Genomic DNA, 18,003 nt, shown 5'->3' with positions numbered 1-18,003 from the left:
AGCTCCATCTCTTAACTCGCAGGGTAGCCTTGGGCAAGTTATTCAACATCTCTGGGCCTCAGTCTCCTCATCTGTAAAATGGGGATAATGGCACGACCTATTGCTAGTGGCTGTGAAGGTGAAACGAGACCAAGAATCCAGCTTTTAGCCGGAACCGGTTGGGCTCAGTGGATAGAGCGTCGGCCTGCGGACCGAAAGGTCCCAGGTTCGATTCCGGTCAAGGGCATGTACCTTGGTTGCGGGCACATCCCCAGTAGGGAGATGTGCAGGAGGCAGCTGATCGATGTTTCTCTCTCATCGATGTTTCTAACTCTCTATCTCTCTCCCTTCCTCTCTGTGAAAAAATCAATAAAATATATTATAAAAAAAGAAAAGAATCCAGCACTGAGCGCAGCACCTTGTTAAGTAAGAAGTGTTACTGTTCAGTGGGTGTGGTGCGAGCTGAAAATGCTAACAAGGACCCACATCAGACATGAGTTGAACCCTGTTCTCCTGGCAAAGATAACCCACAGTCCAGACAAGTCGTTCTGGCTGCAACGTTAATTATTACTCCCACTCCTGCCCCTGGCACCACGGAGGCCCAGCAGCTCCTCCTCCCCAGCGGCTCAGGTCTCGGTAAATAAGTGTCAGAGACCGAATGAGGCTGTGACTAATTGAAGTCCTGGCCTAAAAAAAAAAATGAACCGCATGTTTTGCACACGTGGCACAGAATAGGCCAGCTCCCCTGGTGTGGCCGAAGGCTCCGCCCAGCCGCCTCCCCAGCAGGAACCGGGTCGGGGAGCGGGCAAGGCCCAGCCCTGGGGTCTCCGGGAGGAAGTGGTCTGTTCCGAAACGGGGACCACCCTCCCCGCAGCGCAGCCCGAGCCCCGGGGGACATTTACTCGGGATCGTGGCTCCATCGCCTCCGCGCACACGGCTGATACTCACTCCAACCGGATGGAGGTGTCCGGGGAAGACTTGTCAAAGAGCCAGCGGAAGAAAACGTCGAGGCTGAAAGACAAACGGATCCCGTCAGCACCGACTCCCAACGCGCCACGTGACCACAACACGGGCGTCCTTTCTCCTCTTCTAAAAACAGGCCGCGTCTCCAGATCCACGTTAATCCTTTAAAATGCCGCTTGCTGCCGTGCGACACACCAGGGCCTACTGTAACAGAACCGTCCTTCCCGGAAAGAAACCACGCCAGGACCCGACCCTCCCCCTAAGTGGACAGTCATCGTGATAAATTTGTTTTCAAACGTAGAGAGATCCAATCTCTGGGAGAATCAATGGGCAGAACAATTGCCCTCCAGGTGGGTGTGACAGGCTGAAATGTTGTCAGGGGTACACATCCACTCCAAAACCATTTCCGGCTCAGTGGTTGAGCATCAGCCTATGAACCAGGAGATCACGGTTCGAGTCCCAGTCAGGGCACATGCCCGGGTTGCGGGCTCGATCCCCAGTAGGGGGCGTGCAGGAGGCAGCCCATCAATGATTCTCTCTCCTCATTGATGTTTCTCTCTCTCTCCCTCTCCGTTCTTCTCTGAAATCAATAAAAACACATTAAGCCGAAACCAGTTTGGCTCAGTGGATAGAGCGTCGGCTTGCGGACTGAAAGGTCCCAGGTTCGATTCCGGTCAAGGGCATGTACCTTGGTTGCGGGCACATCCCCAGTAGGAGATGTGCAGGAGGCAGCTGATCGATGTTTCTCTCTCATCGATGTTTCTAACTCTCTATCTCTCTCCCTTCCTCTCTGTAAAAAAATCAATAAAATATATTTTAAAAAACACATTAAATATATAAAGTGAGAAACAAGCATAATTATATGTGTGTGTGTGTGTGTGTGTGTGTGTATTTTTTTTTTTAAAGGTTCCATTCTCCTGGGACAGTACTCTCCAGCTACGACCCTGGTTCTGAATTGAGAGCAGGAGGCGGCCACGCGTACCTGGTGAGGCCGAGGGAGGGCAGAATCAGCACCATGAAGATCAGGAATATGTAGACCTTGGTCATCATGATCCGGTTTTCCCCAGACCTGCAGGAAGTCAGAGGTGAGCATCCCAGCTCCGGGGTCCCAGGGGTCCCCAGGGAGCCGTGTGCCCGCTGCCCTAGGGCACGGGGTCGGCGCTCGCCCGACACTCACTTGGTCCAGTGAGACTCCAGCAGTGTGGAGTAGTAGACGATGGTGGGCAGCAGGGCGGAGAAGGACCACAGGAGGAGGGTGGGGAAGAACTGGCTGATGATTGGGTCCTGGAAAACAAGGCCCATGGGGGGGTGGGTGGGGGGGGATGAGACCACAACCTACTGGGGCTGGGGTTTAGTCCTCCTCGCCCCCCAGAACCATCGCTGTCCCTGGTACAGGGGAGCTAGTCTACTCTGCTGGCTGAATAGACAACAACCCCTTCTGTTTGTATTTAGAGCGAAGCCAGCAATTTCACATATAATTCAAGGACAAGATTATTAAAATGTACAAGAAACCATCCAGGTGCTGCCACCCGACGCAAGCAGCTCTTCTCCTTCTTGCCTGCGCCCCGCTCCCCGTGGCACCCACGTGCACACGCATCCCTGGCGCATTGCTGTAGCCACTGCTCGGAGACAGTTCACATCCTGCTCTCGTCACAAGCCCCCAGTGCCCGCCACCAAGTCGATGCAATATTTTTTTTTTTTTTTTTAATTTGGGACTTTATCCACTGAGAAGTGGTTGTGTGTTTTTTTAATATACTTTATTCATTTTTTACAGAGAGGAAGAGAGAGGGATAGAGAGTTAGAAACATCAATGAGAGAGAAACATCGATCAGCTGCCTCCTGCACAGCTCCTACTGGGGATGTGCCCGCAACCAAGGTACATGCCCTTGACCGGAATCGAACCTGGGACCCTTCAGTCCGCAGGCGTACGCTCTATCCACTGAGCCAAACCGGTTAGGGCTATGCAATTTTTAATGGGCGCTGAACACGCTCTCAGACCGAATATACTTCATTCAACTCGAGTAACACCTACTGATGAATATGTAGGTTGGTTCCATATATGTAATTATATATGCACATACATTCATTGTGAATACGTATGGAATACAGTTCTATATTATATATATATGTTATATATCATATATATATATAATGAATATATGTACATAAAATGTCTAAATTACTAGAAGACATTGTACTCAATGTGGCCATGTCTGCTTAGGGCTAAAAACGTAGGCATGATCATAGACGTCAATTATTCCTCGACACAAAAAATTATTTATTTTAGACCTAACCGGTTTGGCTCAGTGGATAGAGCATCGGCCTGCGGACTCAAGGGTCCCAGGTTCGATTCCGGTCAAGGGCATGTACCTTGGTTGCGGGCACATCTCCGGTAGGAGCTGTGCAGGAGGCAGCTGATCGATGTTTCTCTCTCATCGATGTTTCTAACTCTCTATCCCTCTCCCTTCCTCTCTGTAAAAAAAATCAATAAAGTATATTTTTAATAAAAAAAAATTATTTATTTTAAAAACAGCCCAGACATGAGCTGAGTGAATGACATCCTGGTTCGCCGTCCCGCACACCCCCTGGCCGCCCCCCTTCCCCACGCCCCCTCCCCACCGTGCCCTGTTGGCACCGAGCCCTCCAGGGATGGGCCTCGCAGGTGGCCACTCACATTCAGCGCGTGGATGGGTTTGGTGACGTTGAACTTGTCCATGGTGGAGATGATGATGGAGGGCGTGGTCAGAAAAAACAGCACCACGAAGAGGACGAAGTTGATGCCCAGCCACTGCAGCCACCAGCGGGGGCCCTGGACAGAGAGGTTCTTCCTGCGGAGGAGAGAGGACACGGGCGCTGGCAGCTCACCTCCCAGGGCCTGGCCACCAACCCCACCAACATGCCCCTGGCTCAGGGTGGGGGTCGGAAAGCCCCAGTGAATCCAGCCAAGAGACTAGCCCAGTGATGGCGAACCTTCTGAGCTCGGCGGGTCAGCATTTTGAAAAACCCTAACTTAACTCTGGTGCCGTGTCACATGTAGAAATTTTTTGATCTTTGCAACCATAGTGAAACAAAGACTTATATTTTTGATATTTATTTTATATATTTAAATGCCACTGAACGAAGAAAAATCAACCAAAAAAACGAGTTCGCGTGTCACCTCTGACACGCGTGTCATGGGTTCGCCATCGCTGGACTAGCCTGAGGGCTCTGGCGTAGGGCTCATGCCGACCTGGGAGTACAGACGGGTTCTCTGCACTGACCTTCAGCCCCTGGAAGGTCAAATTTGGGGGCCTTATGAGCTCCGAGGAGCTACAAGTTATTCTCCACTAACTGTTGAACTAATAATATTTTAGCATCTAGAGAGGGAGAGATACTATTACGAAAATTAATTTCAACTTTTTTGTTGTTGTTTTTTACTTTTAACGTGTCCCCAGGCTAGCGAAGCAGGTGGCCCTTGACCTCAGGCTGCACTGTCCGACACCGTAGCCACGAGACACGTGTGGCTCCTGAGCACCGGGACGCGGCCCTCGCGGGCCGGGGGCTCACCAGCAGATGTCCTCGGGGTAGGCGGCGAAGGTGACCGTCCACTGGGAGATGCCGAGCTCTCTGCTGCAGGACGAGGGCTGGGGCTCCCCTTTGCACCGCAGGCCCTGGCACTTGCAGGCGTTAAAGTCCTTCAGGATGCTGCGGGGGAGGCAGGCGTGCCAGGGCCCAGCACACGGGGCCGAGTCAGAACGGGAGCCCCGTGGAGCAGGACCCTGGCTTCATTACTGTGGGTCTGTTATGATAACTAACGCTGGGGGAGAGACAGTGTGCGGGGCCCGCGATCTGGAGGGCTTCGTTTAATCCTCAGCACAACCCTGCGAGCCGAGGATCGTTATTCCGATTTTACAGAGAAGGGAACGGAGGCTCTCCGATCAGGTTCTACGCCCCATCTGTCTGGCTCCGGTTCCCATGCTGCTTGCACTGCCCCCACCCACCACCCCCGGCAACCCCCCCGGCCCCCCGCCGGGATCCTCCTGCCAGTGGCTTCACCCCTCAAGACTCTCACTCTCGCTTCCTTCCCAGGCCCCAGCGTCGCTATCAGAACACATACAGGAGGCCGGCTCCTGTTCTGATCCAAGGTTTCCCCCCTCGGACCCCACCTCCACCAGCACCAGCTCCTCCTCTTTCCCCCGTTGTCTCCTATAAAGCGCCCATCTCTTGACCCCACCCCCCCACCCCTGCGGCTCCCAAGGCTCGGGGATGCCGAGGCCCCAGGCACGAGTGTGCTTTATGAGCCTGACCGCTGGCGGGTGGAAGAGCTTCGTGCAAACCCCCTCCCCAGGGCCAGGCTGCCTGCAGCAGTGAGCACCCCGAATGCCCGTTTGTAGGAAGACGGGGAGCCCCTGCACAGAAGCAGGATCTGGGGTGCAGAGCGGCTCCCTGAAGGAGAGTAGCATCCATCAGAATGCTGGGACACAGAGCCGCCGGGCCCCGGGGGCAGCTGGTGTGAGCCCCGCCGCCGGGCAAGGCCACGTCCCCCGGAGAGGGTCCCAGCTAGAGTCACCCGAGCCCCGCGGTCCCACACACACGGGCTGGGCTCCCCGAGGGGTAAGCGTGGTGACTCCCAGCCAGACGCGGGAGGCAGAGGGACACGGCAGACCCCAGCGATGTGACTCAGCTGAATCGTCTCTCCCCAAGAGGGCCAGCGGGCCATCGGGACAGGGCCCGGGGAGCCCGCCCGGGAGGCCGGGACACTCACTAGATGGCCATGGACTTCTCCTGGAAGGTGACGAAGGCCATGCCCAGGGGCTGGAACTGGACCCTGGACTCCTCCTCCGTGATCCTCTCCATCAGCCGGTCCTTCATGCCCGTGTAGTAAGCGATGGCGTCCTCCTGCCAGGGGGCACATCCCTGTGATGCCGTGGCCCCGTGCGGGTGGCGGGGACCCCAGCGCCCGGCCCGGGGGGAGGGGGGGGGCCTCACCCGCTCACAGCCCTGCACTTCGAAGCAGCAGAACTGGCCGCAGGGCTTGGGGTTGATGAGGGCCCGCTGGCCCGTCTTCACCTGCAGGTTGGTGTAGTAGGTCAGGCTCTTCTCCGTCTTCTTCCTGCAGGTGGAGGTTGGGGGAGAGGGACTTCAGACTCACAATCCGTGGCACGGGCCCCGCACCTTCCATTCAACTCTCCGTCACCCAGAACGGGGGGCCAGCGCTCTGAACAAGCTGGAGGCCATCAAGGAAGGAGGGGGGCTTCTCGGGGCGGGGGGGGTCAGAAGGCGCAGGCCCGCTCACCCGCGCACGGCTGCTTCCCCGTGCACGCACACCCGCTCACTCACACAGACACGCCCGCTCACCCGCACACACCTGCACGCCCACTTTCCCGTGCACGCACACTTGCCTGTGCACGCCTGCTCACCCGCACACACACGCCCACTTCCCCGGGCATGCATGCACGCTTCTCCCCCACATGCATTCATGCTCCCCCCCCACATGCACACTTTCCCCCACACGCATGCACGCTTCCCCCACACGCATGCACGCTTTCCCACACATGCATGCACGCTTCTCCCCCACACGCATGCACGCTTCCCCGTACATGCATGCACGCTTCTCCCCCCCACATGCACACTTCCCACACACGCATGCACACTTCTCCCACATGCATGCACGCTTCCCCCACACGCATGCACGCTTCCCCACACGCATGCACGCTTCCCCCACATGCATGCATGCTTCCCCCCACACACGCACGCTTCCCACACACACACGCACGCTTCCCTGTGCATGCATGTACGCTTCTCCCCCATGCATGCACGCTTTCCCCATGCATGCACGCTTCCCCCCACACGCATGCACGCTTCCCACACACACACACACACACACACATGTGCGCACACCCCGTACCTCTCCTTGCACAGGTAGATCAGCTTGGCCACGTTGTAGCACAGCTGGACCTCCACCACCTCGCACGTGGGATACGCGTCCCTGCGCCCAGGGCGGGCCGGAGGAAAGGATGGCGTTGGAAAAGGAAGCCCCAGGCAGGCGGGCCCCCCCATCTCCAAGGGCCGCAGAGCAATCCCGCTGCCCATTCCTGGGCCAGCAGAGGCCTTTGTCTTCCTCTTTTAGCACCAGCACAGCCAGCGCAAGGCAGCCTTCGATGCCCGTGTGGCAGGTCTCGGCTTCCCCAGGGCCCCCGGGGAAGACATAAGGCGCCCACCCCAGGCGCCTGCCCCTGGGACTGTGGGGTCCCACCGGGAAGGGCTCGCTGCCCCTCGGCCCGGCCTGCTCACCGGAAGTGGCTCTCCACCGCGTCCTTCGTGGCGTGTCTGGGGAGTCCTGTGATGAACAGGGTCCGCCTCACCTGCCGGAGAAACGCGCGGAGAGAAGTCACCAGGACGAGCCGGGCAGGGGCCCTGGGCGCGCCTCCTGGCCTGGCAGGGCCCAGAAAGGGCGCCTTCCTCCGGCTACACAAAGAGCATTTCCCGAGCAACGCCACGCGCTCCTTGGCACGACCGGGGACTGAGAAAGGACCCGGAGAGGGGACGGGACTCAATAGGGCCTCTCAGCAGATCACAGGAGGCCGGGCCTGCAACGAAGTCACCGAAACGGAATCGTATTCAGAATCGTAACTACAAGCTCACAGCCCACAAATCCAAGGGCTAGTTGGCCCTTAAACCCTACACGCTGAAACAATCTATTCAGAAAACAGGTGTTAAAGGGAATACCAGGCCCTGGCCGGTGGGGCTCCATCGTCCTGGGCACCAAAAGGCAGTGGGTTCGATTCCAAGTCAGGGCACATGCCTCGAATGTGGGTTTGATCCCAGGTCGGAGGTTAGTTGTATGAGAGGCAACCAATCGGTGTTTCTCTCTCACATTCAAATTTGTTTCTTTCTCTCTCTCTTTCTCTCTTCCTCTCTCTAAAAAAAAAAAATCAATAAACGCCCTAGCCGAATTGGCTCAGTAGATAGAGCATCTGCCCGGGGACTGAAGGGATCCCAGGTTGAGTTCCAGTCAAGGGCGCATGCCCAGGTTGCAGGTTCGATCCCCAGCCCTGGACGGGACACGTGCAGGAGGCAACCAACTGATTTGTCTCTCTCACATTGATGTTTCTCTCTCTCCTCTCTCTCTCTCCCGCCCCCCTTCCACTCTCTCTAAAAATCAGTGGAAAATCGGGTGAAGATTAACAACAATAATAAATCAATAAACATATCTTCAGGTGATGATTAAAAAAAAAGACAATGCCAACTTTGAGTTCAAACCTGCAAGCGGGTTCCAGAGGACCCTCCGGACGCTCCCTGCTGTCATGCCGGGGGGATCGAGCAGGGGTGGCCATTCCTCTCCGTCCCCCTCCTCCCCAGCCTCTGCCTTCCCCACCCCCCAGCCTCACTCACCAAGCTCTCATCTTTGTACTTGATGGACTGGGTGTGGTGCCGCATGAAGCCCAGGGTGAGGAACAGGTAGATGACGGCGAAGACGGTGTGCAGCCAGAGCAGGTCGTTGCTGCGGGGGACACCGCCTGCGATCAGCGGGGGGACCCCAGCCCAGGCGGGGGCGCAAGGGCTGGGCTGGGCTACCTTATGGCCCTGAGCTGAGGGACAGCGACTTCATCACAAGAGGCTGGGCGGCCAGCCCCCCTTAGAGAGAGCCCCTTCCTGCAAGGGGGCTTCAGGACCTCAGTCCGCCTACGTGGGGCCACCTCTCGCCAACGCTGGGCTCCAGAATCCGCCCTCTCCTTGGCCTCGCCCATTGGCACCCTCAGACCCGTCCCCCCCAACTCACTTGGTCTGGAGGTTTGCTATCGTCGTCCTCCCGAAACTGTACGCATCCTTCTCTGCGGAGAAGCACAGGGACTTAGCGCCAGGGCCGCCCCGGGGGGCGGGAGGGGCACCGCCAGCCTCAGTGAGTGAGTGCTGCTCGGAGGAAGGGGCCGGGGCACAGACACCGTTCCGTCTTCCCAGAGTTGCCCGGACAAGACTCTGCTTTAGCCCCAGATGCCCCCGGCAACTTCTCACCCCGTCACGGGGGTCGAGCCACAACCTGCCTTTGTCTGGCTTTGAGGTTTTGGTGGCATTTCTCAGGAAATCGGGACCGACCCTTAGCCGTTCCCAGAAGCAGGGCTGGGAGTCCCGGGGTGTAAGGAGTGGGGTCCTGGTGGCATTTGGGGAGCGAGCTTCCGGCGGACGCTTGGAGATAGAATCCCGGGCTCGGATTCTGACTGAGTGGGGGCAGGGAGATGTCAAACACCCTTGGGAGCCCCTGATTCTGTAAATCTTGGGGGTTTTTTCCCCCTCTTCCTACTTAGAACCAGAAGTGGATATTAGGCTTGGGGTGGATTCTTCTCTGGATTTTTAATCGGATGGAAAAGTCCAGAAAGCCACCTTGGGACATTCTCACATCTGAGTGTGAGCATGACTCCCCCACAGTGAGCCCCTTTCCCGAGGCCTGCTGCTCTGCGTGGCTCAGGGGTCGAGCGTCGGCCTAGGAACCAGGAGGTCACAGTTGGTTCAATCCCCGGTCAGGGCACATGCCCTGGTTGCAGGCTCGATCCCCAGTGGGGTGAGTGCAGGAGGCAGTCAATCCATGATTCTCTCTCATTGATGTCTCTCTCACTCTCTCTCGCCCTCCCTTCCTCTCTGACATCAATAAAAATATATTTGAAAAAAAGAGAGAGAATAGTTACCCAGCAAGTTGCCCGAGAGGTTGACAGGCAGGATGACGCACAGGGACAAGAAGCTGACCACCACCAGCAGGAAGATGATGTGTCTCTGAAAGGACAGGTAGTGGATGGCGTCCTCCCCGCACCATTCCAGGATCTGGTCGTCGCTGGTCAAGACACAGGCATGGGATTCTGGTGAGCAGCAGCCCCAGGCCAGCCCTCGGAGGCCCTGCACGGAGGGTCTCCTATAACCCCTCCTGGCCACCCCTCGAGGGAGCTTCTAATTTCATCCCCATTTCTTAGCACAGCAGGAAACAGAGGCATGGAAAAGCGGCATAGCCCTGGCCGGTTTGGCTCAGCGGATAGAGCGTCGCCTGCGGACGGAAGGGTCCCAGGTTCCGTTCCGGTCAGGGGCCCATGCCTGAGTTGCGGGCTCCATCCTCCGTAGGGGGCGTGCAGGAGGCAACCGATCAATGATTCTCTCTCCTCATTGACGTTTCTATCCCTCCAACTCCACCATTTATACACCACATATTAATTCATTTGAATTAGCCAGAGCAGGTGTTGGCCTCGGCACCTTTCTTATAGTTGGGGAAACTGAGGCCCAGAGAAAGGGACTTACCCACTGTCCTGAAACTACCATATCCCATCAATTCTACGCTGTCCTTCTCTTATTTCAATGAGCACAGCTGATCACGGCTCACTGGGCTGAGTTTTCTCATTCTTAGTGCTGTCTCAGATAATGTGCATCTTACAACAACCTGATGGCCACCGTGGCACCCAGACTCACAGCCCGGCTCCGTCCACTGCACTGGAGGTGACTGGCCAGCCCAGACCACCAAGCGCCTCTTTTAGGATTTCTTGCCACAGGCTCCAAGTGTTGGAAAAAATGAACACTTTTAGCCCAATGAGCTGACTGTATCGAGCGATCACTAGTTCTCCACTTTTCACCAGTTTAAAGACACGTAGCACTGTCTAGAGGAGCTTCCACTCAACTAGATCCACGTTAAATATTGAGGAGATAGGATTCCCGCCTGAAGCACAGCGGGAGCTTTAATTGGCTGGTGCAGGAACTGCCTGGGACTCCTTTGTCCTCAGACCCCACGTACGGCTTTGAACCTGAACTGAAGGAAGTACCTAAGAGGTCCTATCTCAAGGGCAGGCATCTGGGCCCTTTCCTCCCGATTGGACAAACACTCAAACACACACACATACGTGTGCACACGCACACGCACACGCACACGCCATACTCACTTCAGACGGAAGATCGCAGTGAGCCAGGGGCAGCATCCCTGGAAACAAAGAGATTGGGAATTAGCTTCGAGCGTGTCTGTCTTTGGGAGCAGATATAACCATCGTCTTTGACATTAATGACAAGCTAACCTTCTTCTGTATAAAAACAGCACTTTTGCCCCAAATTCAGCAAGCTACCCCTTGTCCCGAACACGACAGAGTCCGTATGCTCCCAATTGTTCCCAATATGCACCTACAGGCTTGGAATTCATTCTTTCTTTTTTACAAATGATTTCAGAGAGGAAGGGAGAGGGAGAGAGAGAGAGATAGAAACATCAGTGATGAGAGAGAATCATTGATCGGCTGCCTCCTGCACGCCCCACACTGGGGATCGAGCCCGCAACCCGGGCACATACCCCCTGACTGGAATCGAACCCAGAACCTTTCAGTTCACAGGCTGATGCACTATTCACTCAGCCAAGCCAGCTAGGATGCAAGCTTGGAATTCTTGCAAAACCCTCTCAAATTTGCCAATCTGTGGGATTACACATGTTCCGGGGTCAAATCATGAAACTCGAATGAACAGCTGGTGAAACCTCAGGCCCGCTCTGGAGAAACTGCTGTGGGTTTCTGTTTGTTTCCAAACGGCCGAGTGAGAGGTGGGATAAGAGCTTGGAGTGGGATCTAGAGAAGGAACAGGTGTCTGCAGTTTGGATCGTCCACTGACACTCCCTGAAGCAGACGGCTGCCCAGCATGACCTGTCTTTGTTTGAAGATAAATATTTGTTCCTCATTCACTTGACAATTACTAAACAGCTCCTACTGGGTGTCAGGTGACGCGGCACAGTGCCGGGTAAGACACGGCTCCTGCTCGCATTTGGCCCAGAGACTAGCAGGCAAGTCAACAATTAACTGGCCCTGGCCGACGTGGCTCAGTTGGATGAGCGTCATCCCGTGCACTGGTAGGTTGCGGGTTCCATTCCCAGTCAGGGCACGTGCCTGGATTGCGGGCTCAATCCCTGGTCGGGTGCATATGAGAGGCAGCTGATCTCACATCAATGTTTCTCTCTCTCTCTCTCTCTCTCTCTCTCTCTCTAAATTAATAAAAACACTTTTCTTAAAAAAGAAATAATAGCCCTAGCCGGTCTGGCTCACTGGATAGAGCGTCGGCCTGCAGACTGAAGGGTCCCAGGTTCGATTCTGATCAAGGGCATGTACCTTGGTTGTGGGCACATTCCCAGTAGGGGGTGTGCAGGAGGCAGCTGATCGACATTTCTAACTCTCTATCCCTCTCCCTTCCTCTCTGTAAAAAAATCAATAAAATATATATTTTTTTAAAAAAAGAAAAGAAAAGAAATAATAGCCCTAACCGGTTTGGCTCAGTGGCTAGAGCATCGGCCTGCGGACTGAAGGGTCCCAGGTTCGATTCCGGTCAAGGGCACGTACCTTGGTTTCGGGCACATTCCGAGTAGGGAGTGTACAGGAGGCAGCTGATCGACATTTCTAACTCTCTATCCCTCTCCCTTCCTCTCTGTAAAAAAATCAATAAAATAAATAAAAAATTTTTTAAAAAGAAAGAAAGAATAATGATCATTGACTGTCACACAAAGCCGCAAGTATGATAACAGAGACGCGTGCTAGGACCCCATGGGGATTCCGTAGCCCTCTGCCTGAGCGGCAACCAAACCTCACGATCCCGGGCCACCCGGCGGCACCTCCCCTGTGGTATGTTCCAAGTCCACGTGACCGTCAGTGCAGAGAAGAGCTCTGACCCACACCTGCCACCGGGACAGGGACAGGAGCACTGCTGCCCTCTCCCCGCTGGCTCATCGCCGCCGGCCTCCCCTGCCCGCCACGCGCCCCCGCCGGCCACAGCCACCGCTGCCCCCGAGATACCAACCAGGTCACTTTCAAAATCCTGTGGCCCCTGCGAGGAAGACGATGACGACCTCTGGAATCTGGACTCGCTGGAAACACAAACGGAAAAAAATTCAGATACTTCTTTTTAAAAACCTAAAAGCGCATCCCCAGTATCTTGCTGCCTCATAGAGCTCAGGACCAGAGCTACTAGCCCTCGACGGCTGGGGCGAAGCGTAACTCGCTCTGTGAGAAACAGACACGGCGAGAGCCACTCGAGGTGCGTCAGACAGAAAACTGAGGTGCGTGGCTGTAACGCGGGGTCAGGACACCGTCGGCCTCAGCACCGGGTCTGGTTTACCGAAAGTGACTTCCAAACGGAGCCTGTTTGCAAGGTGTTTCCCACAGAGCAGGCAACACTTGGCATAAACACTGTATTTTATCATCAACTCTAAGGCACCACTGGTGTCAGGGGCATCATTATGAACCACGAAGAATGAAAAAATGCCACCGATTAAACTGTAACTAGCAATGATAACCAGCTGCCTTCCGATTTCAGAGACAAGGCCAAAATGTGCATTTTAAAGTTGCCGAACTCTGGCATTTTAATATATTTTTATTGATTTCCGAGAGGAAAGGAGAGAGAGAGAGAGAGATGGAAACATCAATGATGAGAGAGAATCATGGGTCAGCTGCCTCCTGCACATCCCCCTGCTGGGGATTGAGCCTGCAACCAGGGCATGTGCCCTTGACCAGAATCGAACCCGGGACCCTTCAGTCCACAGGCCGGTGCTCTATCCACTGAGCCAAAACGGCCAGGGCTGAACTCCGGCATGTTATAAGGTGGCATCTTAATCAGATCCCTTCTTCTGAGTAACCCGTGTGCTGTGAGCTGTTTGGATTTTTACTTCTGTTTCCCTACTCCTCACTCCGCCCCCCACTCCTAATGGCCTAAGACCGTGGTCAGCAAACCGCGGTTCGTGAGCCACATGCGGCTCTTTGGCCCCTTGAGTGTGGCTCTTCCACAAAATACCGACTTCTGCGCATGGGCCATGAAGTTTCAATCGCACTGTACATGCGCGCCCGCACATGGTATTTTGTGGAAGAGCCACACTCAAGGGGCCAAAGAGCCGCATGTGGCTCGCGAGCCGCGGTTTGCCAACCACTGGCCTAAGACACAGTGGAACTTCACTTTGACCTCTCTCATTGGGCCTTCACGGTAAGCCTGCAGGGAACAAAGCACAGGAGGAAACCCCCCCAAAAAGTTTAGGGACTTGACCAAGATCACATAGCCAGGGGGCTGGCCAGGCCCCCTGATTTCCAAGTGCTCCACTGTCCTGTGGCGTTCAGCCCCTCCTCGGGGTGAATGTCCCCCAAAGCATCAGCTATCCCAAAAGGCTCCCCCAAGAGTCTCAGGCTCCGACACAGCTGAAACCAGAGCCCCCCCCGCCACACACTCACCCCAACACGAACACCCTGAGGCTTTTGCAAATGCCAGAGACTGTGGAGAAGGAAATGCATTTACACACACACCCCTCGCCCCTCCCACATTTCCACACGGGGCTGCAGGAAACCATTTACTGTCTTCACTAGCTGAGTATAGACAGAGACCCCCAAAAGCTAGTAACCTTTGAAAGTCCTAGCAAAGGTCAGGGCTGTGCACCACCCAGTTAATTTAGACACCACCCAGTTAATGGTAGCTAAAGCATTATCCCCACCTTAGTTCACTGAATTCCTTAAATACTTGTGTAGATCCTTGTTGATTATTGTTGATCAAATATTTTGTGTCATTCAAACCTCCTTACCCTAGGGCTACCCCAGATCAAATAAAAGGTTGGAGCGGCCTGAGCATGGGTGGAAGTCCTTCTGGACTTGCCCGCCTGGTCCCCCAATATTCCAAAATTATCTCGTGTCATTTCTCTCTCATTTGTGTGCGGCCCCTCTTTCAGATACCGAACCGTACTCCACGCAGAACGTGGAGGGAAACATACTCAACACGGGGCAGCCTGCGGAGCGAGCATGGAGGGTCTGCCTGGTGATGGCAGGGCAGGCGCTGGGGGGGCAGCCTGGGCCAGTGTGTGCTCCCCATTCACTTCCCACTGACACGAGGACTGGGGTGGGTGGCAGCCAGTGGTGCAGATGGAGAATCCAGATGTGAGTGCGGAGCAGGCTCACCCGGGGCGGCTGAGTTAGGGCCATCGGTCAGCACGAAGCCAGGGGGAGGTCAGGGGCCGTTCGTTCAGCCACGGCCCTACCGCCCTTCGCAGCCAGCCCCAGCCCTCAGCGAACTCACTGCGGAAGATGCACTTGAAAATAGCCAAGGTGAGAGAGAAAGCCGGCGTCCTCCTGCTGATTTTGAAGCCCTAATTATCTGAAGGAACACCGTTTCCTCCGCAGCCCAAAGCCAGCAAGGCCCGTGGCCACAGCCGGGCCGGAGCCTGGAGGAGACCCGGGCGTGTGGGCCTCGGCTTTCTCACGAGGCTGACCTCACGGGTCTGTGCTGTGGACCGGACAGACGGCGTCTGGTACCGGCCTGGCGGGTGTACACGGTGAACATGATGTGATTCCAGCATTGTGGGTGGGTCCTGCCTGCTGGGCTTCCCACGCCCCCATCCCATCCCAATGTCTGTCTGTCTGTCTGTCTCTCTCTCTCTGTCTCTCACACACACACACACACACACACACACTCACATTCTAAGTAACATGACTCTTTTACCTGCCCACTTCTGACACCAGGGCAATGCGTCCGTAATCCCAGAATCTTCTCCTTATGATGGAAAACACCAATATTAAAAACTAAAAGTAGAAAGAAAAAGAAAGCAAGTGAAAGCACATTGGATGGCTTGTCACTAGAAGAGACACCTGTCTTAGGGGCCAAGCCCGCCTGCCTCGCGTCAGCGGGGCGCGAAGGTGATCCAAGCCCAGAGAGGGCACCGAGCTGCCCAGGGCCGCATAGCTCAAGGCTGTGATGCTGTGCTCTCACACACACACACACACACACACACACACACCCCAGGTCTTGCCACTTGTTCCCAAGTCACGAAGGCTGTCAGCGCTGACGCTCAGCTTGCCCGAGCGCCCTCCTAGCCAAGCACGTGGGCCTGTCCTTGGCTATGAAGGCAGCATCGGCAGCCACGACCTCCCGAGGACTGAGCTGGCTTGGCGGCTCCTGAGCAGGGAGGTCTGGCCCCACAGCAGCCCTGGGGAGCCGCTTAACTTTTCTTCTTCACTTTACATAGAATTTCTTTCTCTCTTTTTTTTTTAATCTATTTTTATTGATTTCACAGCCGATCAATGATTCTCTCAATCCTCATTGATGTTTCTATCTCTCTCTCCCTCTCCCCCTGAAATCAATTTAAAAAAATATTAAAAAAAAAAAAAAAAAAGAATGCCGAAACCGGTTTGGCTCAGTGGATTGAGCATCGGCCTGCGGACTGAAGGACCCCAGGTTCGATTCCGGTCGGGGGCATGTACCTGGGTTGCGGGCACATCCCCAGTTGGAGGTGTGCAGGAGGCAGCTGATCGATGTTTCTCTCTCATCGATGTTTCTGACTCTCTATCTCTCTCCCTTCCTCTCTGTAAAAAATCAATAAAATATATTATAAAAAAAAAAAAAAAAGAATGATTAGTTCCATTTTACAGAGCAGAAGCCTGAGGCCCAGACAAGCGAGGTAATGTACCCAAGGCCACAGGGCACGTAAGTGGCAGTGCTGGGATAGAAAGCCAGGTCTGGCTCCTCCCCTGAGGTGCCCGGAAGGCCCTGGGTAGGGTTTAAATAAACAAGTGACAGGGGAAAGCAGGATTCACAAAGGTCTTACCAGGAAGCAGCTGACGTCGATGAGCAGGACGACGGGGATGCCGCCGAAGGGGACGCCCTGGAGCACCGTGCTGTTTTTGGCCGAGTTGTAGCAGTAGGAGTCGTTGGGGTGTTCCCTGATGCCCAGCCGGTCCCGGGTGGACGCCGCCTTGGACTGCCACAGGTCCAGGAACGGGGAGTCGGTCATGGTGCCTGTCATCCCTGAAGAACGGGACCAGGCAGGCGGTCAGAGGTCAGACTCTCCCACCGTTTCCCCGGCCAGCGCCGGCAGAGCCAACGGCGGTGTCTCCTGGCTGAGGGGGGGCCAGGGCATGGGGAGCCAGCAGCAAGGGGCCCGGGCGAGGAGACACCAGGCCCCGCGTGCTGGGCAGAGTTTACAGAAAATAGCTCCATTGTGCGAACAGTCCCAAGGGTCCGATGGAGGGGGGGATGGCTCCTGCAAGACACAGCTGGTACCCTCCCGAGTGGGGGGCACAGGACAAAAGGGAAGGACAGGCGCTGCGTGTCTGCCTGCTTAGGGGGGGCCCACGTGCCTCCAGCCTCCAGGATTCCTGCTGGCAAGGCCATTCCTTCCCCGGGGAGCCCCTGGGAGCACCAGTGCGGGCCGGGGAGAGGGTGGAGGGGGGGCAAATAAGGAAGAGGGGGGCCCCCTAAGTATGCAACAGCTGCTGACCGTGGGAGCCACGGGGGAGGGAGCCGCTGCTCCCACTGTTCATGGATATCAGAGACGGGCCCATTCCCCACACTTGGAAACTGAGGTTCAGGGGCTTCACCACCTGCCCCAAGACCAAGGAGCCGGTCCTGGCAGACGCAGGTCTCAGACCCAGACTCCTGACTCACAGGCTCCCGCCCCAGCAGGCAGACACCCAGCAGGCGGACAAGCTCGTTAGCTCAGTGAGAGATGAAAGGCCTGGGAAGGGGCGGACAGAGGCAGATGTGGGACCGGAGAAGAGAGGGGAGGGGGTGGTCCAGGGAGAGGATATGTAGAGAGTCTCAGGACTTCCACAGGGACCCCCCGAGGCACCCACTGAGCCCGCCCAGCTCCGCCCTCTGACCCTTGCCCCCCTGAGGACCTTGGGTCTCAGGGAAAGGCCTGACATGTCCAAGGCAAACATGGACAGCTCTGGGCGGGCGGCTGGCCTCTCCCTCCCTAGTAACCCCAGCTGCGAAGCTCATGAAAAGCTCCAGTGTTTGTCCCTGACCCCGGAGGCCCAGAGCTAGAGCCTCCTTTCCAGGGACTGTGGCCGAGGAGCAGGGGACATTCTCAGTACTGCTTCCTCCAGCTCCCCCTCCCCTCCCCAAAGCTGGTTAAACCAGATTCCCCAGGGCCTCTGCTCGGGCTGCTCTCTCCACCTGCGGCAGGGACCCCAAACACCCAACGCTGGTGGCTTGTGTGCTGGGTGGGGGTGATTCCCAGTCTGACCCCTGGGACTGCTGGGCTGGGGACAATCCCACACAGAAGTGCAGGCGGTCAGGGGGCGCCTCCCAGGATACAAGGCACTTTCTCCCCAATAA

General features: G+C 55.9%; 1 protein-coding gene across 1 annotated transcript in view; it reads right to left on the bottom strand.

Moving 5' to 3' along the window:
• The window catches only part of TMEM63A (transmembrane protein 63A), a 31,745-nt gene that overhangs the window by 10,098 nt on the left and 3,644 nt on the right, over positions 1 to 18,003 (bottom strand). The window contains exons 3-18 of the mRNA XM_070401323.1: positions 16,490 to 16,689; positions 15,388 to 15,467; positions 12,715 to 12,781; positions 10,836 to 10,873; positions 9,606 to 9,748; positions 8,705 to 8,756; positions 8,317 to 8,425; positions 7,216 to 7,286; positions 6,830 to 6,910; positions 5,911 to 6,034; positions 5,687 to 5,820; positions 4,489 to 4,626; positions 3,617 to 3,770; positions 2,120 to 2,226; positions 1,925 to 2,011; positions 928 to 990 (exon numbers count right to left, since the gene is read on the bottom strand). Coding sequence (XP_070257424.1) covers positions 928 to 990; positions 1,925 to 2,011; positions 2,120 to 2,226; positions 3,617 to 3,770; positions 4,489 to 4,626; positions 5,687 to 5,820; positions 5,911 to 6,034; positions 6,830 to 6,910; positions 7,216 to 7,286; positions 8,317 to 8,425; positions 8,705 to 8,756; positions 9,606 to 9,748; positions 10,836 to 10,873; positions 12,715 to 12,781; positions 15,388 to 15,467; positions 16,490 to 16,687 — 1,646 coding nt within the window. The 5' untranslated portion in view covers positions 16,688 to 16,689. The remainder of the gene's footprint in view (positions 1 to 927; positions 991 to 1,924; positions 2,012 to 2,119; positions 2,227 to 3,616; positions 3,771 to 4,488; positions 4,627 to 5,686; positions 5,821 to 5,910; positions 6,035 to 6,829; positions 6,911 to 7,215; positions 7,287 to 8,316; positions 8,426 to 8,704; positions 8,757 to 9,605; positions 9,749 to 10,835; positions 10,874 to 12,714; positions 12,782 to 15,387; positions 15,468 to 16,489; positions 16,690 to 18,003) is intronic.

Source organism: Myotis yumanensis, unplaced genomic scaffold (assembly GCF_028538775.1).
Source record: "Myotis yumanensis isolate MYYU_CA2020_CCGP unplaced genomic scaffold, mMyoYum1.0.hap1 SCAF_22, whole genome shotgun sequence".
NCBI classification, from domain to species: domain Eukaryota; kingdom Metazoa; phylum Chordata; class Mammalia; order Chiroptera; family Vespertilionidae; genus Myotis; species Myotis yumanensis.
The sequence above is the reverse complement of the archived record's forward strand: the minus strand, read 5'-3'. Positions and strand labels throughout refer to the sequence as shown.